At 41.2% G+C, this 25,520-nt stretch overlaps 1 protein-coding gene across 1 annotated transcript in view; it reads left to right on the forward strand.

Annotated features, from left to right (window-relative positions):
- The window catches only part of LOC117520008 (pro-neuregulin-2, membrane-bound isoform-like), a 447,661-nt gene that overhangs the window by 306,849 nt on the left and 115,292 nt on the right, over positions 1 to 25,520 (forward strand). The window contains exon 6 of the mRNA XM_034181302.1: positions 11,986 to 12,044. Within this exon, the coding sequence (XP_034037193.1) occupies positions 11,986 to 12,044 (59 nt within the window). The remainder of the gene's footprint in view (positions 1 to 11,985; positions 12,045 to 25,520) is intronic.

A 25,520-nucleotide genomic window follows, 5' to 3' on the forward strand; every position in this document is an offset into this window, starting at 1 on the left:
CTATACTGCTATTATTGAATTCAGATGCACTAATTTACACAATAGCCATGAATAAAATATTATACTTTTAATTGGAATAATATTGGTAAAATAATTTTTTATATATATAAAAGAGTTTACTTAATCAAAACTAATCCATTAAATAAATTCAAAAGGACAAAAAAGTCACAGTAAAATAATTAAGTTTGTAAAATTGAATTTATTCATTTTTCAAAATTAAATTGATTAAATCTGTTTAATTATATATACCATTTGGGCTTAACCCGTTCTCTAAATATAGAGAAAGGGTTTAAAAAAAACTTCATATGGAATTATGAGGAGCAATTGAGAAGTTCTGAGCCTGACCCAGAAAAAGTAGGACATGGTTCTCCAGCTTTTGCATTCTAAGAAACCAACATTTCTTGAGAAGTTGTGAAGTTTTGACTCACTAGGTACTGCTGAGAAATGTTGGTTTCTTAGGGTCCTGTCACATGTTGATGATTTAGCCAGCATATGCTGACCATATTAAAAATGTTTTTAAAAATGTATTAAGTTAATACGGTAACTTATTAGACGGTATATGTCTAATAAGTTATGCAGCTGTCACACCTTGAGGATTTAGTCAGTGTATGCAAACAGCCCCATTTACACTGAGCAGTCAGGGTCGGTGCTAATACAATAACATGCTTTTGGAGGGCGGTATGCATTTTCAGAGGCCCGACGTCCATGCCCGGTCACCCAAAATGACCGATATTCTCCCGAGTTAGATGAGGGCGATTAATTGTCATTGTGGGTGACGGCATGGGCGGGGGAACTCAGAAAATGCATACCTCACAACAACTGCATGTTATTTGCATTATTAGCACTTACTGAGATACACAACAAGTGGAATCACATTAACAATATTTAATGTCATTTCAAAACGCACGACACCCAGCAAACGTGCACATAAAAAGTTGGCTCACTTTAACTTTTATCGTGTTGGTTGGTACCGCGCTGCTCTCCAAATTCGGCAGGGCATCCTCATCAAGCTGGCTGCTTTGGCTGCTGTTCATTGTCGGACTATCTATAATGAAATCATCCGTAAGGCTGAGAAACGCACTGGGATCAGAAAAAACCATGATGGGCTTCTTTTGAAATGCTGTGTTTCTTCAGCCACAACAAGGAACTGTATGTTCAGACGTTGTTTTCCAAAATCAGGACGCTTTATGTGGATATGTTTTCTTCAGGCTGTGATGATGAATCCAATTGAAACGACGTAACAGGTAAAATTAATTTACTCCGTGTGTGAATGATTTTAATATTTGAAAAAGTCGGTTTGCATGAGGACTGCAGCTTTCAGCCAATGAATGGACAGTATTAATGGAACCTTTTCTACTTATGAGTTCTTACAAGAAACGTGTCAACAATCGCATAACTTACCGACAACTTATGTCCTGCATGTGTGGAACGTATGAGTCATATGCTGGGATACGATGAAAATATTGTGCATGCCACAATTTTTTGAGGTACGCGGTGTATTACAATGTATATCTGCATGCTTAAACATGCTTCAATGTGCTCTTAACTTCTACAACCCCAATTCCAATGAAGTTTGGACATGTAAAATGTAAATAAAAACAGAATACAATGATTTGCAAATCCTCTTCAACCTATATTCAATTGAATACACCACAAAGACAAGATATTTAATGTTCAAACTGATAAACATTATTGTTTTTGTGCAAGTATTTGCTCATTTTGAAATGGATGCCTGCAACACATTTCAAAAAAGCTGGGACAGTGGTATGTTTACCACTGTGTTACATCACCTTTCCTTCTAACAACACTCAATAAGTGTTTGGAAACTGAGGACACTAATTGTGAGTTTAATGATTGGGTATAAAAGGAGCATCCCCAAAAGTCTCAGCCATTCACAAGTAAAGATGTGGCGGGGATCACCACTTTGTGAACAACTGCATGAAAAAATAGTCCAACAGTTTAAGAACAATGTTTCTCAAAGAAAACCAACATTGAATGCCCGTGACCTTTGATCCCTCAGGCGGCACTGCATTAAAAACCAACCTCATTGTGTAAAGGATCTTAGCGCGTGGGCTCGGGAACACTTCAGAAAACCACTGTCAGTTAACACAGTTCGTCACTACATCTACAAGTGCAAGTTAAAACTCTACCATGCAAAGTGAAAGCCAAACATCAACAACATCCAGAAACACTGCTGCCTTCTCTGGGCCCGAGCTCATTTGAAATGGACAGACGCAAAGTGGAAAAGTGTGCTGTGGTCTGATGAATCCACATTTCAAATTGTTTTTGGAAATCATGGACATCACGTCCTCCAGACAAAAGAGGAAAAAAAAACATTCAGATTGTTACCAGCGCAAAGTTCAGTTATTTCAACATGACAATGCCAAGCCACATTCTGCATATGTTACAACAGCGTGGCTTCGCAGTAAAATATGCGGGTACTAGACTGGCCTGCCTGCAGTCCAGACCTGTCGCCCATTGAAAATGTGTGGCGTATTATGAAGCGCAAAATATGACAATGGAGACCCCGGACTGTTGAACAACTGAAGTCGTACATCAAGCAAGAATGTGTAAGAATTCCACCTACAAAGCTTCAACAATTAGTGTCCTCAGTTCCCAAATGCTTATTGAGTGTTGTTAGAAGGAAATGTGATGTAACACAGTGGTAAACACACCACTGTCCCAGCTTTTTTGAAACGTGTTGCAGGCATCCATTACAAAATGAGCAAATATTTGCACAAAAACAATAAGTTCATCAGTTTGAACATTAAATATCTTGTCTTTGTGGTGTATTCAACTGAATATAGGTTGAAGAGGATTTGCAAATCATTGTATTGTGTTTTTATTTGCATTTTACAGAATGTGCCAACTTCATAGGAATTGGGGTTGTAGAAAACTTACCCATAACTTATTAGATGTACGACAGCATTTTTAATATGGTCGGCATACGCTGGCTAAATCGTCAAGGTGTGACAGGGGTGTTAGAATGCAAAAGATGGAGAACCACACCCTACTTTCTCTGGATCAGGCTCAAAACTTCTCAATCACCCCTCATAAGACTGATTAAACACACATGCTGTGTTTGATAAAATGGAATATATGCACTGGAGTAAAAGTGAGCTTGAAAGATTTAGCCTTATGTCTGCAATTGTAGGTGCTTCCCCCAGTAGAGGACGAGAGCACAGGATCGGCGTGGCAGCATGCTTTCAGATTAGTGGCAGGATGGATCTGCCAGGGATGTACACTCAACAAAAATATAAACGCAACACTTTTGGTTTTGCTCCCATTTTGTATGAGATGAACTCAAAGATCTAAAACTTTTTCCACATACACAATATCACCATTTCCCTCAAATATTGTTCACAAACCAGTCTAAATCTGTGATAGTGAGCACTTCTCCTTTGCTGAGATAATCCATCCCACCTCACAGGTGTGCCATACCAAGATGCTGATTAGACACCATGATTAGTGCACAGGTGTGCCTTAGACTGCCCACAATAAAAGGCCACTCTGAAAGGTGCAGTTTCGTCACACAGCACAATGCCACAGATGTCGCAAGATTTGAGGGAGCGTGCAATTGGCATGCTGACAGCAGGAATGTCAACCAGAGCTGTTGCTCGTGTATTGAATGTTCATGTCTCTACCATAAGCTGTCTCCAAAGGCGTTTCAGAGAATTTGGCAGTACATCCAACCAGCCTCACAACCGCAGACCACGTGTAACCACACCAGCCCAGGACCTCCACATCCAGCATGTTCACCTCCAAGATCGTCTGAGACCAGCCACTCGGACAGCTGCTGAAACAATCGGTTTGCATAACCAAAGAATTTCTGCACAAACTGTCAGAAACCGTCTCAGGGAAGCTCATCTGCATGCTCGTCGCCCTCATCGGGGTCTCGACTTGACTCCAGTTCGTCGTCGTAATCGACTTGAGTGGGCAAATGCTCACATTTGCTGGTGTTTGGCACGTTGGAGAGGTGTTCTCTTCACAGATGATGCAAAGGAGATGTGTTGCACTGCATGAGGCAAATGGTGGTCACACCAGATACTGACTGGTATCCCCCCCAATAAACAAACTGCACCTTTCAGAGTGGCCTTTTATTGTGGGCGTCTAAGGCACACCTGTGCACTAATCATGGTGTCTAATCAGCATCTTGATATGGCACACCTGTGAGGTGGGATGGATTATCTCAGCAAAGGAGAAGTGCTCACTATCACAGATTTAGACTGGTTTGTGAACAATATTTGAGGGAAATGGTAATATTGTGTATGTGGAAAAAGTTTTAGCTCTTTGAGTTCATCTCATACAAAATGGGAGCAAACCAAAAGTGTTGCGTTTATATTTTTGTTGAGTATAGTTGCGGTGATGTTGTTGATGATAAAATTACTTGTGCACTGATGGAGATGAGGAGAATAAGTATTCATTCATTCGGTTGTTTACAGTTGAATAATGGGAGGGGGGGGATCACTGTTCCTCATAAATGGGAATTTTCACCCACAAAGATGTAATTGGCTGTTTATGTGTACGCTCTTAGTTGTCTAGGTGGTTTCCATAGTAGAGAATGTGTATTCATTCTTCTCTACAAGAGTCAAGACAGAAGTCAGACTACCACAGCAAGAATTTTAGCTGAGGAAGCTTCTGCGACTTGAAGCGAAACGTCCTCACGTCAAGCAACCCAGTCCAGTCGAAGATTCAAGCTTCTCTACTATTGGCTGTTTAGAACAAGTGCAAAGTGCAAGTGCTGATATTTGGATGAATAACTGTTCTGACTGTTGTCTGAGAATAGAAAATATTGCATTACTTTATATGATTAATATGACAAAGATTCCTTCAATGTCATATTAAATACAACTATTTACATCCTAAGTGTTAGATTAGAGCTGGAGAAACATGCAGTTTGATTTGCAGTACTATATTGTCAGAGTGGTCCATCATCTTAACACTGGTCCTGACACATAGGCAGGATTTATCACGTCAACCTGATCCACGTGTGACTGAGAGGGAAAATGGATCAAACATGCAATTATCGTGCAAGACTGCCTTTCTTTGGTACACCTTTCACCTCAGCGCCACCCTGCAAAGAGCTCTCTGCTTCTGTTTCAAAATGTGGAGCTCGTTTGCCACCAAGACTTTGAATTAATGAGTGAAGCATTTTTCACACTAGAGGTTGAATTCTTTCCGTTCCGACTTGCTACACGCACCGGGTCAAACAAACACTTCTGACAGTACGGATGACAGACGTTATGAGTAGTCGCACGTTGTGATGTTTCGGTGCAATTGAACATAACTGCATGAAATCTGTGTTCTAAATCTCCCGTTTCTTTGTTGTCATTTCTCTCTCTGTTTTCTCCCTGAATTTGTTCCCCCTTTCTTTCCACCTGCAGTCTCTCCTACCTTTCCCTCTCATTTGATATACCTTCCGCTCATTGCTAAAGGATAAATCAGGATGTTTTTTCATTGTGCTGACAAGCAGAAAAGTTAGTTCAACAGAGTGAGTACAGACATTACAAGCTGAAATTTACCAAACACGATATGTGAACTATATGGGAACTTTTCTGGACGATCACGCAACTTAACAACTGTGCTTGTTTAACAAAGCTAAACCAAGCTAGCAAGGAAGCAGCAGACTAGCCAGCAGTTTCCAGAGAGCTACTGCAGCTTCTGAGCTTTGTCATCCGTTGTTGGCCTGTCTGCTCAGGCCAGCGGATAACAGGCCGTAAATAAGACTGCTGTCTGTAGACTCTCTGCTCCGCTTGTTCCCCTCGGAGAAATGCAGACCCCATCATGCACACACGTAGGCACTCAGGACTCTGCACAACAGCTGCAAATCAGTGTGCTGCACGGCACTGGCAGGCAGCAATAATTGTAATAACCCTGAAAATTTGAGGTGGTATTTGCAGGCTGTCTTGTGCCAACTGGGTAACTATCCAATTTAACCCATGAAGGGTAAAAGTAAACTGAGCAGCAAGATGAAACCTGTAGGTTAAACCAAAAGATGTCACATGCACAAACACACCCCCACATCTACTAGATATCTGCTGTTTACTAGATGTTCCATTCCAACATATTCGATTTTCTTCATATGGCCGCAGAGAGATACAGTAGTGTTCAGAATAATAGTAGTGCTATGTGACTAAAAAGATTAATCCAGGTTTTGAGTATATTTCTTATTGTTACATGGGAAACAAGGTACCAGTAGATTCAGTAGATTCTCACAAATCCAACAAGACCAAGCATTCATGATATGCACACTCTTAAGGCTATGAAATTGGGCTATAAAATGCTTATATGTATGTACAGATCTGATCACATGGGGGCCAGACAGCCAGGTCTGATTGCACACAGCACGGGGAGGGGCCTGTCAGCTCATCGCAGCACATTGACAGCTGGATGACAGCTCAGTGCACACATTACAAACACAGAAACCACCACCAGGACGCTTCTATAAATAATTACGACAACATACGCAAATATATATCAAATAATGAAAATGAATGACCACATAACGCAGACACACATTGGCCTGAGCGCTGAACGGACCGGGGGGGGGGCATGTCTGCCAACAGCTGCGGTTGTAAAGACCTCTGCTCCTGGACGTCCCAACTTGAGAACACATTTCGTGTTTGGAAGGACATGAACTTACTACATTCCTCTGTGAGGCACGTGTTTCTGCCTGCTGTCCTCATGTGAAAATATATAAAACATCTTTCACCTTTGCGCCGGGCTGCAGCGGCATTCCAAAAGAATGCCTTTACATTTGTTATTGTGCAATTTCAATTTAACTTTCACTTTATTTTCATTTATATAGCGCCAAATCACAGCAGAGTTGCCTCAAAGCGCTTCACACAGGTAAGGTCTAACTTTACCAACCCCCAGAGCAACAGTGGTAAGGAAAAACTCCCTCTGAGGAAGAAACCTCAAGCAGACCAGACTCAAAGGGGTGACACTCTGCTTGGGCCATGACACAAACATAAATTACAGAAACAATTCACAGAACAATTCACGGACAAATATACAAGAAATGCTGTTAGCGCACAGGACAGGAGGATCGCCGACATGAATACAACTCCCATCTCTGGATGGAGCTGCACCTTAAACAGAGAAAAAACAGAATCAGGCTTCAGAAAGACAAAAAATACTGTATAATTTGTCAGCATTAAACATCCAGAAAAAACAGAAGAAATACTAAGGTGATCACCGGCCACTAGCCCTAAGCTTCATTAAAGACCCAGAATTTAGGTAAAGTTGAGGCCGCGGCCCGCTTCAATTACTAATAAAATGAATTAAAAGAGTAAAAAGTGTAAACCAATTGTGCATTTTGTTTACACTTTTTTTCTATTTCTGTTTTTCTATGTTTAGAATGATAACACTGTGGATGTTATTTAGGCCTTGTTTACTGTTAATGTATTTGTTGAAATAAAGGTTTGAAAAACAAAAACATTGTGGGAGTGACAAAAAAGTGAGTAAAAACACCATAATAATATTTAGAACTCCAAATAAACTTGATTCTTGTTTTTTTTTCATTTGTTTTGCCATTAAAATTGGCCATCGCTTCTCAAAGTCTGGAGACTAGTTGGTCACAGCGCAGCAAACAAGGTCAAGGCTGACTGAGTCTGAAGTTTGCCATACAATGCGGGAACAGCCGCGGAGGCATCGCGCCTGTGTGTTTCATGGAAAAGATCTTAATAATTTATGAAACAACTGCAAATTATTAAAAAAAACACAGTGCTCATGTGGCTGAGGGTATTTTAGCATTGCGTTATATTTTGGGACAAAGTGAAGCGCTGTGAATACTTACTGGACGCACTGCATAAAACTCAGCCAATGATAAGCTCCAGGGTGGGTGATCAAAGAAGGTCTAAAATGACCTGTGAGGACTGTAACAATTAGAAGACATATTCATGAAGCCAAGCTATGAACAAGAAGCCCTCATGGAGTTCTATAAAAAAACATGTTCTGAAGAGGTTACAATTTGACAAAGAACACACTGACTCCACTAAAGAGAAATGGAGCAACATTTTGTGGACTGATGAAAGCAAGCTTGTTCTTTTTGGGTGTAGGAGCCGTAGACAGTTTGTCAGATGACCCCCAAAAAACTGAATTCAAACCACAGTACATTGTGAAGACAGTTAAGTATGGTGGAGCAAGAACTGCGATATGGAGATGTTTCTCACACGATGATGTTGGGCCTATTTATTGCATACCAGGGATCATAGATTAGTTTGAATACATCAGAATACTTGAAGAGGTCATGTTGCCTTTTGCCTAAGAGAAAATGCCCTTGAAACGATTGTTTCAACAAGACAACGACCCCAAACACACCAGTAAGTGAGCAGCATCTTGGTTCCGGACCAATAAGATTAACATTATGGAGCGGCCAGCCCAATCCGGGGACCTTAATCCAATATAGGAAGCTTGAAATGCAAAACCAAGAATTGCAGAGGAATTGTATGTAGTAAATGTAGTCCAGTCGTCCTGGGCTGGAATACCTGTTCATTAGGTTCTAGAAGTTGGTCGACTCTATGCAACACGTGAATCAGTTCTACAGTGGTTATCCAACTAAATATTAGTTCAGTGATTCACAGGAAAGATCAGTCTTCCAAGTATTTTTCAGTTTATACAGTAAATGACTTTGTAAAGAAAATGCAGAAACTGCTGTTTTTTTGAAGAGCCTAATATGACCTTTCTTCACTTTCTGTAACTAATAACTTTTATAAATTATTTTCTTGTTTTGATTTGAATGTGCAATGAATGTGCAGTGTTCACAATGCATTTGCGTGGATGGAAATAAAGCTATTACAAGGATTTTGAGCTTTGCTCACTCCTTTTAAACACACGGCTGTTATTTTGACAACTCTATATATACACTGTCTTGCCACAGTTACTTTGAAAAGTAATCCAATTACTGATAACTGATTCTCAAGTTAGATTGCTACTTACTTTGTAGTTACTTTCAGCAGCTGCTGACAACAACCCCCCCCCCCCCCCCCACACACCTCAACATAAAAATGAAAACCTGTTTGCCAATACTCACTTATAGTCACCCTTTCTTGACTTCAATGAACATAAATGCTTGTTTAAACAAAAAATAAAATAAAGACACCTTTCTTGACATCATATTTAAACTGTTGACAGCACTGTAATGGTAAAACTTGCCATTTAACCTACATTGTTTCTAATTTTTTGTTTAACATTTTTCTAACATTTAATTCTTTCTAAACATTCTAGTTGTTGAAATTATTATTATAAGTAGCATTAGTACTATTAGTAATAGTATGAAAAAATGTCTTCAGGAGTGGACCTTTAATCTTAGGGCTTTGTGGGGAGCTATATGAGCTGTATCATACCACTGTATGAATTTTGTTCAATTTTCAATTTATTTCATTTATATAGCACCAAATCACAACAGAGTTGCCTCAAGGTGTTTCGCACAAGCAAGGTCTAAGCTTACTAACCCCCAGATCAACAGTGGTAAGGAAAAACTCCCTCTGAGGAAGAAACCTCAAGCAGACCAGACTCAAAGGGGTGCCCCTCTGCTTGGGCCATGATACAGACATAATTCACAGAACAATTCACAAAACGAATATACAGGAAATGTTGTTGGTGCACAGGACAGGAGGGTTGCTAGCACAAATACAACTCCCATCTCTGGATGGAGCTGCACCTTAAACAGAGAAAAAACAGAATCAGGCATCAGAAAGGCAAGAAATTCAGTATAATTTGTCAACATTAAACAACAAGAAAAACAGAAGAAATACTAAGGTGATCACCGGCCACTAGCCCTAAACTTCACTAAAAGACCCAGAATTTAGATAAAGTTGAGGCCGTGGCATGCTCCGTTTCCTAATAAAATGAATTAAAAGAGTAAAGAGCGTAAAACAAAACTATACCAGTATGCTGCCATACGAAAGGGAAAATAAGTGTGTCTTAAGTCTGGAATTGAAAGAGTTGACAACACACGCCTTAAACACATGTACACCCTGCTTACCTAAACACAGCTGCAAGCCACTTGTAACTGTGTAACTCTCTCTCTCTCTCACACACACACACACACACACACACACACACACACACCACACACACACACACACACACACACACCACACACACACACACACACCCCACACACACACACACACACAGAGGAAACATTATATGTGTAAAATATGACAAATATGAATTTAAACCAGTATTAAACACCATAAGGGTAAACACGAATGAAAAAACACCTCAACTTGCTGCTTCACTGCTTTACCTCAGGGAGCTTTGGTGGTCCCTGTCTGCTGAGCACTCAGCAGGTTGGCATTAATCCACTGAATCACCAGAAATGTTTTCAGTTGCATCTGCTTCCTCAATACCACCCCAATACCAGCTTAACTTAAAGAGCAGGACAGGTGCCACTGTGATTTGCTGATATCAGGCTACACCATGCCCATGCCTAATGGGCATGGGCATGTGCTGGTATTTCTCACTGCTTAAATCAAAATGTGCACTTGGGCAAATCCCCAAATGGGCCTGCTTGAGGTAGTAGGAAGGACTCTTACCAAAATTTTAATTTGGCCCTGTCACCTGCTGTACATGTGACTATGATGGGATTTTTAAGGGCCGCAGATAACTGTAGCTCAAAGCCCCATGGTCACTTTAATCTTCCCTTGCAGAGAGTGCATACCTCTGCCAAAGCCCAACAATCTTCACTATTTACATGGATCTACAACCCCAATTCCAATGAAGTTGGGACGTTGTATGAAATGTAAATAAAACACGTGTTACAACAGCATGGCTTCGTAGTAAAAGAGTGCGGGTACTAGACTGGCCTGCTTGCAGTCCAGACCTGTCGCCCATTGAAAATGTGTGGCGCATTATGAAGCGCAAAATATGACAACGGAGACCCCGGACTGTTGAACAACTGAAGTTGTACATCAAGCAAGAATGTGAAAGAATTCCACCTACAAAGCTTCAACAATTAGTGTCCTCAGTTCCCAAATGCTTATTGAGTGTTGTTAGAAGGAAAGGTGATGTAACACAGTGGTAAACATACCACTGTCCCAGCTTTTTTGAAACATGTTACAGGCATCCATTTCAAAATGAACAAATATTTGCACAAAAACAATAAAGTTTATCAGTTTGAACATTAAATATCTTGTCTTTGTGGTGTATTCAATTGAATATAGGTTGAAGAGGATTTGAAAATCATTGTATTGTATTTTACACAATGTCCCAACTTCATTGGAATTGGGGTTGTATAACAGACCCAGCCCCTTATTCAGAAAATTTTAAATACTGTCTTGATGATGGGCAGGTGACATTGTCTGTCTGTTAGTTTTCAAGGAATGAATCATAATCATTTATCTGGAAGACTTCCTCCTTTACTTCTTAGTAGAGGAAGCAAAGGTTGCATAGGTGTAAAGAAAAAGACACTGTTATTTCCATTGTAGGAACCATGTGAGCCGTATCTTTGGAGCTTGACCAGCGTGAGAGACTAAATGTTGCTGCACTTATTTTGACTGTTTTTTCCCCTCTCTTCTTAGTCCCTCAGTTTTCTGAAAGTGCACCCTGAATCTTTCTTTCTGCCTGCATCACTGATAATATGAGGATTTGAAAGCAGGATTTTATAAAATTTGGACATAGATTCACTTTGACATATTTTGTTTTTCTTCTTGCTCATTTGTGTAGAAGAGGTGTTGGGAGATTTACAACTCTTCCTTTTGACCCCTCCTACTTTTCGCACTTGACCCTCATGACAGTTATGGTGTCTACCAGTGATGTCATATATGCGGCAGTGATGTCATGATTGCAGGTCATCTTTGCGTGGAATGTTATGCTTCTAATATTTATGTCTCTCTGCCTCCCTCCCTTCTTTTTTTCTTCTTTCCTATCTCTCTCTTTATGTATAACTCTCTTTTCCCTCCTCTTATATTTCTTCTTTCCTGCCTATCTTTAACCCCTTTCCCTTTCCCCCTCTGTGTCTTGTTTTCCTTCCATCAGGTGTCCCAATGACTATACGGGGGACCGATGTCAAAACTCCGTCATGGCCGGTTTCTATAGTATGTCTATCTGCTTGTCTGTGTCCTTTCCACTTGGCATGATGCATGCTGTTGGAAGGGTTTCGTGTCTGTCTATTTGCTGTGATCTTTCTGTTTTGTTTGTTTTTGTAAATGAACTTGTGTTATTCCAAATGGATCTTGCATGCCTCTGTGTCCCCTCCATCTCCCTGTCTCACCTGGTTCCTCTGTGATGCTCTGAGTCTGAGTCAGTGTTGTTGGCAGTCTGAGCTTTTAAGTCCAGAATTTAAAATTTGTTCAGAAATAAATGCAAATTAGTAAATTTTTGTATGATCAACAAAAATGCTTTCATATAGTGAAACGAAAAATACAGACATAAAATGTGCTCCTGACACAGTTATTGATATCCTTTGATGAATTTACAGTCAGTTGTCACATTTACCACCAGTTTTCTTTAGACAAGTCAGGAGATGGATACATGAGCATTTCCAGGTCACTGAAAATGTCTATTGTATTCTGCAGCAAGTCTTTCTAGAGTAGGTAGTTCTTGGAAACTGAGTATGGTAACCATTCAAGAAGGAAAGGTGTGAGGGAAGTTCAGCTAGTATAAACAAAGCCATCTGCTTTACACAACTTATGACCATTATCATCATCAAAATTTTCTGGTGCTTATCTAGGTCTGGATCATGGTGGTAGCAGACCAAGCAGCTCATCCCTCATTTCCCTATCCTTGGGCAAATCCTGTAACTCTTCCCAGAGGATCCCAAGATGTTCCCAAGCCAGCTGGGAAATATAATCCCTCAGGCATGTTCTGGGTCTTCCCTGGGGCCTTGTCCCAGTTGGACTTGCCTGGGAAGACCTCTCTACGAAGATGACCAGGGTACATCCTTACCAGATGCCTGAATCGCCTCAGCTGGCTCCTTTCAATGCAAAGTATGCAGCGACTCTACTCTGAGTTCCTCCCAGTTAGCCGAGCCTCTCATCTTGTTCAGGAGTGTAAGTCCAGACACCCGACTGAGGAATCTCATTTCTGCTGCTTGTATCCACAGTCTTATTCTTTCAGTCATTCCAGAGTCCTGACCATAGGTGAGAATAGGAGCGTAAATCAAGAGGTAAACTGAGAGCCTCAACTTTACGGCTCAGCTCCTTCTTCACCACGATGGTCCAGTACAGCATCTGTAAAGCATCAGATGCTGCCCCAAACCGTCTATCAGTCTCACATTCCACTTACCTCCCTCGTGAACAAAACCCAGAGACACTTAAACTCCTCCGCCCGGGGCAGTAACTCTTCCCTGACCCAGAGGGAACAATCCAATCATTGTCTGACTGTGGACCATGGTCTCAGATTTGCACATCGGAGGTTCACCGCAGATAGAATGTATGTAGAACTTAGGATATAACAAACAAAATGTTTACTCCAGTCCACATCCAGCGCACCATATAACGCTCCAGAGTTGTCATAGATGTCTTTGTGGCTTCCCTAACTAGTTTTCCTCTCGCACGGTCTCTGAGTTCTGTGTGTATTTTCAGACAGATTTACCATACAGTATCACACTGTTTCATCATCTTAATGATTGATGTTAATGAAGACCAGGGACTTGCAAATGTTCATGTATCCATCCTTTGACTTGTCTAAAGACAAGTCACCATGTAAGTGAAGTCAGTTCTGGGATGGTGCACTCTCATCCAGGATCTAAGACAGTTGTGTGCTGGATGACAGTCACCCAAGCAGACAACCAGTCCATCCCCAGTTGAAATGTATGTTTTCTCCTGTTCTTCTCCAGCCACTGAGGTCCTCAATACTGAGCCCCTATGTGCGGGATCCTACACAGAGAAACACTCCTACTACTCCATCTATACTGAGTAGCGATTTTGTCACAGATTCCTGTCACTGCTGTCTTTTGGTTGTCATAATGTCTTATAGTGTGTGTATCGTTTGAACGCTCCAGATGTACCTTCATTTAGAGAGTCTGATTGGCTGCTGGCAATTTATAGAAACAGTCATCTACCCTTTTACTGTTGGAAGTCTGTGCTTCTCATCCGCAGAAGGCTACAGTCATTCTTCACTATTTGCCCATAGTTGAGGGTTGAATTGATGAAAGTCTGGACGTGTGCGCGTGCCAGCGGGCCCTGCACTGATCACCTCTGGGGCTCCGACCTGCACGGAGATCTCTAGCTGGTCTGCCTGGGTGTGTGAGGGTCCATTTACTGGTGTGGGCCTCTTGGAGGGTAGGGTCTTGCCTCTAGAGAGGTTATGTGCCAGCAGGGAAGACTTACACCCTTGGCCCCCTTTTTACCTGTTATAGGGCAGCTGGAAACTGAAGCTGAAACTGATGACCTTAAGTAAAGCTACTACACTCACCACAGTGTAAATTCATCAAGGCGCTCCAATAATTTGACTGTATTTGTATACAGCTTTTGAGGTTGTTCATTTTGATTAAATGTTCTGATAATTAAAAAAAGTTTTCATTGTGTTTATTTCTGAAAGGTATTTTAAATTCTGTACTTAAAAAGAGGGGTGCCAAAATTCTCAACAGGATGGTAAACAGTTTGTAAAATTTGACTGTATTGACACCTCCCATTTCAGATTTGCCACGTTATTTTTTTATGCAGTATGTCTCTCTATCACACACACACACACACACCACACACACACACACACACACACACACACACACACACACACAACACACACACTTCTGCTGCAGCCTGAGGCAGAAAGCGCAGTGAAACAGAGACAGAAAATTAACACGGATAAAGCAGTTAAAGCTGATTGAAATTATTTGCTTTTATTGCTGCACTTTGTCCTTCTTCTCTGGAGATGGTTCTTCCATTGCTTTCCAGTAGTAAAAATGTTTTACATGATCAGGGTGAACAAAAAAGTGCTAATCCATGGTTGTGCGTCTGTACATTGTGCAGCTCCATCACTGATTTCTTGTAATGCTTGTAATAGGTGTCAAACTAACAAGTGGATCTTTTGGATAGAATATAAATTGTCCTGACATTTTTTTTTTGTACCACAAATAGTCAAAGTTTCTAATCTAAGTATTTTAAAATTGTTCAACAGGTAAAAAAAAAGCCTCCTGTGGGACATTCAGCTTCAGTTCCTGGATGTGGGAATTACTGTTAATACTGCATTGATCGTACACATGCAGTCTGACCTCTCGCGACCTGACTTTGTACTCTGAGCAGCTGTGGACCATCTGATAAATTCACTCGCTGTGCATGTGCATTCAGGCCCATAAGTATTGGACAGTGTGATTATGTCTCTGTGCACTACCACGATGCAACTGAAACAAAGCAATCGGATGTTCTAGTGTAGACTTTTGTCTTGGAATTACCTGATATACACAGCCCCTCCATTTTCAGAGCCCACCAAGAACTAAACAAAAATATACCAGGATTATTTTTAATACAAATCAGCACTTTTGCAGCCACATTGGCTACCTTTTGTCATCAGCCCTGTTCGTGATGTTCATGGACAGGATTTGAAGGTGCAGTCAGGATGGGAGCATGTCCAGGTTGGTGACCTCAGAGTTGCATCTCTGCTTTTTGCAGATGATGTAGTTCTGTTGGCTGCACCAGATGGTGACCTTCGATGGGCACTGAGCAGGTATGAGGCTGAGTGTGAAGTGGCTGGGCTGAGAATCAGCACCTCCAAATCTGAGGACTATGGTCCTCTGTCGGGCTGTCCTGTCTGGGTCAGGGGAGAGTTACTGCCGCAAATGGAGGACTACAAGTATGTTGGAGTCTTTTTGATGACTGGGGGAGGGGGGGTAAGTTGGAACATGAGATGGACAGGCTGATTTGGAGCTGGATCTGATGTTTTGTGGACACTGTACCGGACTGTCGGTTGAAGAAAGAGCTGAGGTGGAAGTCAAGACTCAATTTCCAGTAGATTTACGCTCTTATCTGCACCTATGTGATGAGTCTTGGGTAATGACCAAAAGAACAATGTTGTGGATACAAGCAGAGGAAATGAGATTCCTCCATCAGATATCTGGGCTTACAATCCAAGACAGGGTGAGAAGCTTGACTATCCATGTGGACTCGGAGTACAGCTGGCGCTTCTTTGTATGGAAAGGAACCAGCTAAGATGGTCCGGGCACTGGTGAGGATGCTCCCTGATCGTCTTCCTTTGGAGGTCTTCCAGGCACGTTTAACCGCGAGGAGGCCCAGAGAAAGACCCAGGGCACACTGGAGAGATTATATATAGGGAACGCCATGGAAAAACCACTGTCCAGAGATAGAGAATTGTTGGAGGAGCTGCTTGCTGTGCTGCCACTGTGACCTGTACACAGATAAGCAGCTGAAAATGAATGAATGAATGAAGTCAAGGGATGGATGCAGTAGTATCTTACAAGTCAAAGAATAGTTGTCTTTCTTAATTCACATTAATAAAAATAATACAAACAGTATGGTAGATTTGTCTGGAGTAAGCAGTTCTAAAAAAACTGAAAGAAGCAAGAAGCAGGACGAGACACCCAGACAAGTGTGAAGGAGTTATTGGCTTCTGTGGCTGTGACTGGAGAAAGTGTGCACAGTGCAGTGTTTCTCTGTTGCACCACCAGTCACAGCTTCACAGTGGAGTGGTGCAAAGAAGGATTTTCAGAAAAGAAGACAGTTCAAATCTGGTTTCATTTCTCACATATGCTTTTTGGAAAACTGTAAGAGAAATTTCACATCATCTTTTAAGAAAATCTTTCTGTGTGTCACTCCACCATCAAGCAGTGACTCGTGTACAGAGACAAAACAACAGACACTGTGTCACTGTCCAAATATTTATGAATATGACTGCAGCTAAATGCATTGTGATTGTTTTTTGGTTGTCTTCTATGGAGTCTGAGTGGCCTCAGAAACAAAGGGGGGAAACTGTCACATTTTACTACACTGAATGTATGACTTTCTGTTAAATTAATTTCCACCACATTTTGATTAATTTGCTCCCACTCTTTGATTACTTACTTTGCATCAGATATGTAGACACACAAACACCAATTTTTCTGTGGTCAAGTGATTTTTTGATGGCAATAATCTAAAGCTCTCATCAAGCCTGCTGGCCTTTGGAATTTTCTTGGATGTCACCTTGTGCATTTATGGCATAATAGCTGGAATTACAACCCCAATTCCAATGAAGTTGGGATGTTGTGTAAAATGTAAATAAAAACAGAATACAATGATTTTCAAATCCTCTTCAATCTATATTCAGTTGAATACACCACAAAGACAAGATATTTAATGTTCAAACTGATAAAATTTATTGTTTTTGTGCAAATATTTGTTCATTTTGAAATGGATGCCTGCAACACATTTCAAAAAAGCTGGGACAGTGGTATGTTTACCACTGTGTTACATCACCTTTCCTTCTAACAACACTCAATAAGCATTTGAGAACTGAGGACACTAATTGTTGAAGCTTTGTAGGTGGAATTCTTTCCCATTCTTGCTTGATGTATGACTTCAGTTGTTCAACAGTCCGGGGTCTCCGTTGTTGTATTTTTGCGCTTCATAATGCGCCACACATTTTCAGTGGCAACAGGTCTGGACTGCAGGCAGGCCAGTCTAGTACCCGCACTCTTTTACTACGAAGCCACGCTGTTGTAACACGTGCAGAATGTGTCTTGGCATTGTCTTGCTGAAATAAGCAGGGACGTCCCTGAAAAAGACGTTGCTTGGATGGCAGCATGTGTTGCTCCAAAACCTGGATGTACCTTTCAGCATTGATGGTGCCATCATAGATGTGTAAGTTGTCCATGGGCACTAACATCACAGATGCTGGCTTTTGAACTTTTGTGCTGGTAACAATCTGGATGGTCTTTTTCCTCTTTTGTCTAGAGGACACGACGTCCATGATTTCCAAAAACAATTTTAAATATGGACTCATCAGACCACAGCACACTTTTCGACTTTGTGTCTGTCCATTTCAAATGAGCTCACGCCCAGAGAAAGCAGCTACGTTTCTGAAGGTTGTTGATGTTTGGCTTTCGCTTTGCATGGGTAGAGTTTTAAACTTGCACTTGTAGATGTGGCGACGAACTGTGTTAACTGACAATGGTTTTCTGAAGTGTTCCTGAGCCCACGTGGTAAGATCCTTTACACAATGATGTCAGTCTTTAATGCAGTGCCGCCTGAGGGATTGAAGGTCAAGGCCTTTCAATGTTAGTTTTCAGCCTTGCCGCGTGTGGAAAGTTCTCCAGATTCTCTGAATCTTCGGATTATATTATGGACTGTAGATAATGGGAATTCCTAAAAATTCCTTGCAATTGAACATTGTTTCTTAAACGGACTAGTTTTCACACAGTTGTTCACAAAGTGGTGATCCTCACCCCATCTTTGCTTGTGAATGATTGACCCTTTTGGGGATGCTCCTTTTATACCCAATCATGGCACTCACAATTAGTGTCCTCAGTTCCCAAACACTTATGAGTGTTGTTAGAAGGAAAGGTGATGTAACACAGTGGTAAACATACCACTGTCTCAGCTTTTTTGAAACGTGTTGCAGGCATCCATTTCAAAATTAGCAAATATTTGCACAAAAACAATAAAGTTTATCAGTTTGAACATTAAATATTTTGTCTTTGTGGTGTATTCAATTGAATATAGGTTGAAGAGGATTTGCAAAGTCATTGTATTCTGTTTTTATTACATCTCACACAACATCCAACATCATTGAATTGGGGTTGTAGTTCATCTTTAAAAAAAAAAACCCATGGCTCATACTTTAAGAAACTTCAAGTAATTTTACAACAGAGTTAAAAAAAAATTAAATTCAAAATCACCACCAAAAACAAAATGGATTATTTGCGTAACTCTGAAGAAGAAACATATATACTTCCCAGCTAACCTACGAAGAAAATGTTTTTGAATGTTTAAATGTGTCAATGATCCAAATTCTTGAATTTGTTAAGGATTGTTAAGAATCTGCATTCTTGCATCCCCTCTTGCTTGCCTCTACTGGTGGTTGGCTCTCACTGCGGGTATTGTATCACTTCCTGTTCCGGAGCACAGCGGTGTTTTTCTGTATCTGTTAGCTGCTTAATCTGCGCAGTTAGATTGATCTAGTTATCTAGATTACGATTTGTTTCCCAGTGTAATCCTTTACGTGCCTTAACTAAAGCACTCCTTCTGCTGAATCACCTCTAAATTATTTACACATTATTCACTTTGCGTGTTTTAGGAATCCGCTAGCTTAGCGAGCTACTAGCTCTTAGCCGATTTAGCATGGCGGCTTCTCTTGTCTCTCCTGCACTTTTCTGCTCTGGGTGTGAAATGTTTAGTTATTCCTCGGCCTCCTTTAGCAGTAACGGTACTTGTAATAAGTGTAGCTTATTCGTAGCTTTGGAGGCCAGGCTGGGCGAATTGGAGACTCGCTCCGCACCGTGGAAAATTCTACAGCTAGCCAGGCCCCTGTAGTCGTGCGGACCAAGGTAGCTTAGCCGCCGTTAGTTACCCCCTGGCAGATCCCGAGCAGCCGGGAAAGCAGGCTGACTGGGTGACTGTGAGGAGGAAGCGTAGTGTCTAAACAGAAGCCCTGTGTACACCGCCAACCCGTTCACATCTCTAACCGTTTTTCCCCCTCGACGACACAACCCGCCGAGGATCAAACTCTGGTTATTGGCGACTCTGTTTTGCGAATGTGAAGTTAGCGACACCAGCAACCATAGTCAATTGTCTTCCGGGGGCCAGAGCAGGCGACATTGAAGGAAATTTGAAACTGCTGGCTAAGGCTAAGCGTAAATTTGGTAAGATTGTAATTCACGTCGGCAGTAATGACACCCGGTTACGCCAATCGGGGTCACTAAAATTAACATTAAATCGGTGTGTAACTTTGCAAAAACAATGTCGGACTCTGTAGTTTTCTCTGGGCCCCTCCCCAATCAGACCGGGAGTGACATGTTTAGCTGCATGTTCTCCTTGAATTGCTGGCTGTCTGAGTGGTGTCCAAAAAAATGAGGTGGGCTTCATAGATAATTGGCAAAGCTTCTGGGGAAAACCTGGTCTTGTTAGGAGAGACGGCATCCATCCCACTTTGGATGGAGCAGCTCTCATTTCTAGAAATCTGGCCAATTTTCTTAAATCCTCCAAACCGTGACTATCCAGGGTTGGGACCAGGAAGCAGAGTTGTAGTCTTACACACCTCTCTGCAGCTTCTCTCCCCCTGCCATCCCCATTACCCATCCCCGTAGAGACGGTGCCTGCTCCCAGACTACCAATAACCAGCAAAAATCTATTTAAGCATAAAAATTCAAAAAGAAAAATAATATAGCACCTTCAACTGCACCACAGACTAAAACAGTTAAATGTGGTCTATTAAACATTAGGTCTCTCTCTTCTAAGTCCCTGTTGGTAAATGATATAATAATTGATCAACATATTGATTTATTCTGCCTTACAGAAACCTGGTTACAGCAGGATGAATATGTTAGTTTAAATGAGTCAACACCCCCGAGTCACACTAACTGTCAGAATGCTCGTAGCACGGGCCGGGCGGAGGATTAGCAGCAATCTTCCATTCCAGCTTATTTTAATCAAAAACCCGACAGAGCTTTAATTCATTTGAAAGCTTGACTCTTAGTCTTGTCCATCCAAATTGGAAGTCTCAAAAACCAGTTTTATTTTTATTATCTATCGTCCACCTGGTCGTTACTGTGAGTTTCTCTGTGAATTTTCAGACCTTTTGTCTGACTTAGTGCTTAGCTCAGATAAGATAATTATAGTGGGCGATTTTAACATCCACACAGATGCTGAGAATGACAGCCTCAACACTGCATTTAATCTATTATTAGACTCTATTGGCTTTGCTCAAAAAGTAAATGAGTCCACCCACCACTTTAATCATATCTTAGATCTTGTTCTGACTTATGGTATGGAAATAGAAGACTTAACAGTATTCCCTGAAAACTCCCTTCTGTCTGATCATTTCTTAATAATTTACATTTACTCTGATGGACTACCCAGCAGTGGGGAATAAGTTTCATTACACTAGAAGTCTTTCAGAAAGCGCTGTAACTAGGTTTAAGGATATGATTCCTTCTTTATGTTCTCTAATGCCATATACCAACACAGTGCAGAGTAGCTACCTAAACTCTGTAAGTGAGATAGAGTATCTCGTCAATAGTTTTACATCCTCATTGAAGACAACTTTGCATGCTGTAGCTCCTCTAAAAAAGAGAGCTTTAAATCAGAAGTGCCTGACTCCGTGGTATAACTCACAAACTCATAGCTTAAAGCAGATAACCCGTAGTTGGAGAGGAAATGGCGTCTCACTAATTTAGAAGATCTTCACTTAGCCTGGAAAAAGAGTCTGTTGCTCTATAAAAAAGCCCTCCGTAAAGCTAGGACATCTTTCTACTCATCACTAATTGAAGAAAAAGAACAACCCCAGGTTTCTTTTCAGCACTGTAGCCAGGTTGACAAAGAGTCAGAGCTCTATTGAGCCGAGTATTCCATTAACTTTAACTAGTAATGACTTCATGACTTTGTTTGCTAACAAAATTTTAACTATTAGAGAAAAAATTACTCATAACCATCCCAAAGACGTATCGTTATCTTTGGCTGCTTTCAGTGATGCCGGTATTTGGTTAGACTCTTTCTCTCCGATTGTTCTGTCTGAGTTATTTCATTAGTTACTTCATCCAAACCATCAACATGTTTATTAGACCCCATTCCTACCAGGCTGCTCAAGGCCCTACCATTATTTAATGCTTCGATCTTAAATATGATCAATCTATCTTTGTTAGTTGGCTATGTACCACAGGCTTTTAAGGTGGCAGTAATTAAACCATTACTTAAAAAGCCATCACTTGACCCAGCTATCTTAGCTAATTATAGGCCAATCTCCAACCTTCCTTTTCTCTCAAAAATTCTTGAAAGGGTAGTTGTAAAACAGCTAACTGATCATCTGCAGAGGAATGGTCTATTTGAAGAGTTTCAGTCAGGTTTTAGAATTCATCATAGTACAGAAACAGCATTAGTGAAGGTTACAAATGATCTTCTTATGGCCTCGGACAGTGGACTCATCTCTGTGCTTGTTCTGTTAGACCTCAGTGCTGCTTTTGATACTGTTGACCATAAAATTTTATACAGAGATTAGAGCATGCCATAGGTATTAAAGGCACTGCACTGCGGTGGTTTGAATCATATTTGTCTAATAGATTACAATTTGTTCATGTAAATGGGGAATCTTCTTCACAGACTAAGGTTAATTATGGAGTTCCACAAGGTTCTGTGCTAGGACCAATTTTATTCACTTTATACATGCTTCCCTTAGGCAGTATTATTAGACGGTATTGCTTAAATTTTCATTGTTACGCAGATGATACCCAGCTTTATCTATCCATGAAGCCAGAGGACACACACCAATTAGCTAAACTGCAGGATTGTCTTACAGACATAAACACATGGATGACCTCTAATTTCCTGCTTTTAAACTCAGATAAAACTGAAGTTATTGTATTTGGCCCCACAAATCTTAGAAACATGGTGTCTAACCAGATCCTTACTCTGGATGGCATTACCCTGACCTCTAGTAATACTGTGAGAAATCTTGGAGTCATTTTTGATCAGGATATGTCATTCAAAGTGCATATTAAACAAATAAAGGACTGCTTTTTAGCATTTACGCAATATCTCTAAAATCAGAAAGGTCTTGTCTCAGAGTGATGCTGAAAACTAATTCATGCATTTATTTCCTCTAGGCTGGACTATTGTAATTCATTATTTTCAGGTTGTCCTAAAAGTTCCCTAAAAAGCCTTCAGTTAATTCAAAATGCTGCAGCTAGAGTACTGACGGGGACTAGAAGGAGAGCATATCTCACCCATATTGGCCTCTCTTCATTGGCTTCCTGTTAATTCTAGAATAGAATTTAAAATTCTTCTTCTTACTTATAAGGTTTTGAATAATCAGGTCCCATCTTATCTTAGGGACCTCGTAGTACCATATCACCCCAATAGAGCGCTTCGCTCTCAGACAGCAGGCTTACTTGTAGTTCCTAGGGCTTGTAAGAGTAGAATGGGAGGCAGAGCCTTCAGCTTTCAGGCTCCTCTCCTGTGGAACCAGCTCCCAATTCAGATCAGGGAGACAGACACCCTCTCTACTTTTAAGATTAGGCTTAAAACTTTCCTTTTTGCTAAAGCTTATAGTTAGGGCTGGATCAGGTGACCCTGAACCATCCCTTAGTTATGCTGCTATAGACGTAGACTGCTGGGGGTTCCCATGATGCACTGTTTCTTTCTCTTTTTGCTCTGTATGCACCACTCTGCATTTAATCATTAGTGATTGATCTCTGCTCCCCTCCACAGCATGTCTTTTTCCTGGTTCTCTCCCTCAGCCCCAACCAGTCCCAGCAGAAGACTGCCCCTCCCTGAGCCTGGTTCTGCTGGAGGTTTCTTCCTGTTAAAAGGGAGTTTTTCCTTCCCACTGTAGCCAAGTGCTTGCTCACAGGGGGTCATTTTGACCGTTGGGGTTTTACATAATTATTGTATGGCCTTGCCTTACAATATAAAGCGCCTTGGGGCAACTGTTTGTTGTGATTTGGCACTATATAAAAAAATTGATTGATTGATTGATTGATTTCAATTGTTATTATTATTATTATTAATTATTATTATTATTATTATATTATTATTTGGCCAAACAATGCACAGTACAATTAATTAAGCTGTATGTGGCCATGCACACTCATTATTGTTGAACAGGAATCAACTGATTGTTATATAGCTCATGTATTAAAGATGCTAGCTTCATTTTAAAACAATAAGCTTTGGTCTGTGTTGCAGTGGAGTTTATTTTGTCCTGTAAACAAATACAATTTTTAATTAAAGAAGGCCAACACCAAAATGGCTTCATAGGATAAATTTAAAAACTGCTTCTTAGTTGAGAGCCACTGCAGTTTATTTATTATTTCATAACTATGTTCCTTTTTATGATATTTCACTGTACTTAAAGGATTCACTTAGGGTCATACCTTACTGGGCTGCAACTGTTGTGGAGTAGTTGGAGACACAAATTTGCGACAAAACACGTGAATTACTGACAATCTTTCAGTTGGAATCTCACTGAATTGGTATGTGACTGAAATGACGACAAGTTTGGGAACAAAGTGCTCAGTGGCTGTGGAATGCTTCTGATATTTTGCTGTTATTATGTGAAAAGATGTGGAAATACCCCAAACTGTAGCCATGGAAGGCAGAGCCCTGCAAATAATGACAATAAGAAAAAGCCTAGTGCAGCTTCACAGAGGAGAAAAAGGGAAGAAGAGTATGGATGACAGCACACTCAACAACTTGCAGAATGTTGTACAGAGTGACAGCCCGCTACATCTCCACAATACAGTATATAAAATTGCTGAGGTTAACACAATAAAGCATTAAACTGATTTCCATCATGTCACTCATCCCCAAAAAGAAAGAAAGAATAAATCTGGATTGCACCCCTCATCCTCATCCTCCTCTGCCGGACAGGACATGACCAACTTTTTGTCCCTGCCTGCATGGCGCATTATAGCCGAGCCAAGTGCAGAACCGGTTGGCTGAAGGCTGCTGGACTCGCTCGGCCATGATCGCACCACTTCCAGATGCGCTGTTCCTCTCCAGTTGTGTAAAAAGAAGACTGTTTCATCACCCTCTCACAAGTTGCCTCACACTTTGTGCACTTTCTTACTCAGGGAAACTAAATTCAGAAGGGTTCAAGATGCCCGGGACGACTCTGTGACGATGTAGAGCAGTGGTGTCTAAAGTATTACAGAAAGGGCCAAGAGAGTGCAGGTTTTCTTTGCCGCCACTGACTCCAGCAGGTGATTTCACTGATGAACTCATCCATCTGCTCAAACAGGTCAATACACGGGTTGCAAAAATGGGCAAAATGCCCTGAAGACAAAAAAAAAATAGCTTGAAAGCGGCACACACACACACAATCTCGCACCAGGTGAAGGGAACAGTGCACCTTATAAAGGAGGTAGTGATTAGGAGGAAAACCAAACAGGTGTGGGGTGTTGTGAAAGTGTAGTGACACGGACCCACAACAGGGGCGCAAATGAACGGTCAATAGATGAGCCAAAAAAGTAACAATTTAATGTTGTGAAGGTGCACAACAAATATACAGACAATCTCAGAATCAGATAATAGTCAATCCACAAAGGTGACGTGTGGGCAGGCTCGAGGATAGAAGACGTCTGTCCTGAGAAGAGCCGGAACCACACGATTTCCGCTGCCACCGAACCTGGTGAATACTGGAGCCGCCAAGTCCCGAATTCCGAGGTGATCACAGTCCCCGACTGCCGGATCTGGTACTGCTGGCGAAGAGCAAAGACAGTCAAGTGTGGGTGTGTGTACACCCCGTAACAACAACGGTGGGAATGCCACCTCCACCTTTAACACACACTCGTGCAGCGTCTGTTTAACCACTTATCTGACGAGACGTAGGACGAAACAGTCGCGACCCACGCCAGTCCTCTGGTTGACAGCTGCAACACAGTAGCTCTTTGAATCACTTAATGCTGGCAGAGAAAGTTACCTCCA

This window comes from Thalassophryne amazonica, chromosome 11 (genome assembly GCF_902500255.1).
Source record: "Thalassophryne amazonica chromosome 11, fThaAma1.1, whole genome shotgun sequence".
NCBI lineage: Eukaryota > Metazoa > Chordata > Actinopteri > Batrachoidiformes > Batrachoididae > Thalassophryne > Thalassophryne amazonica.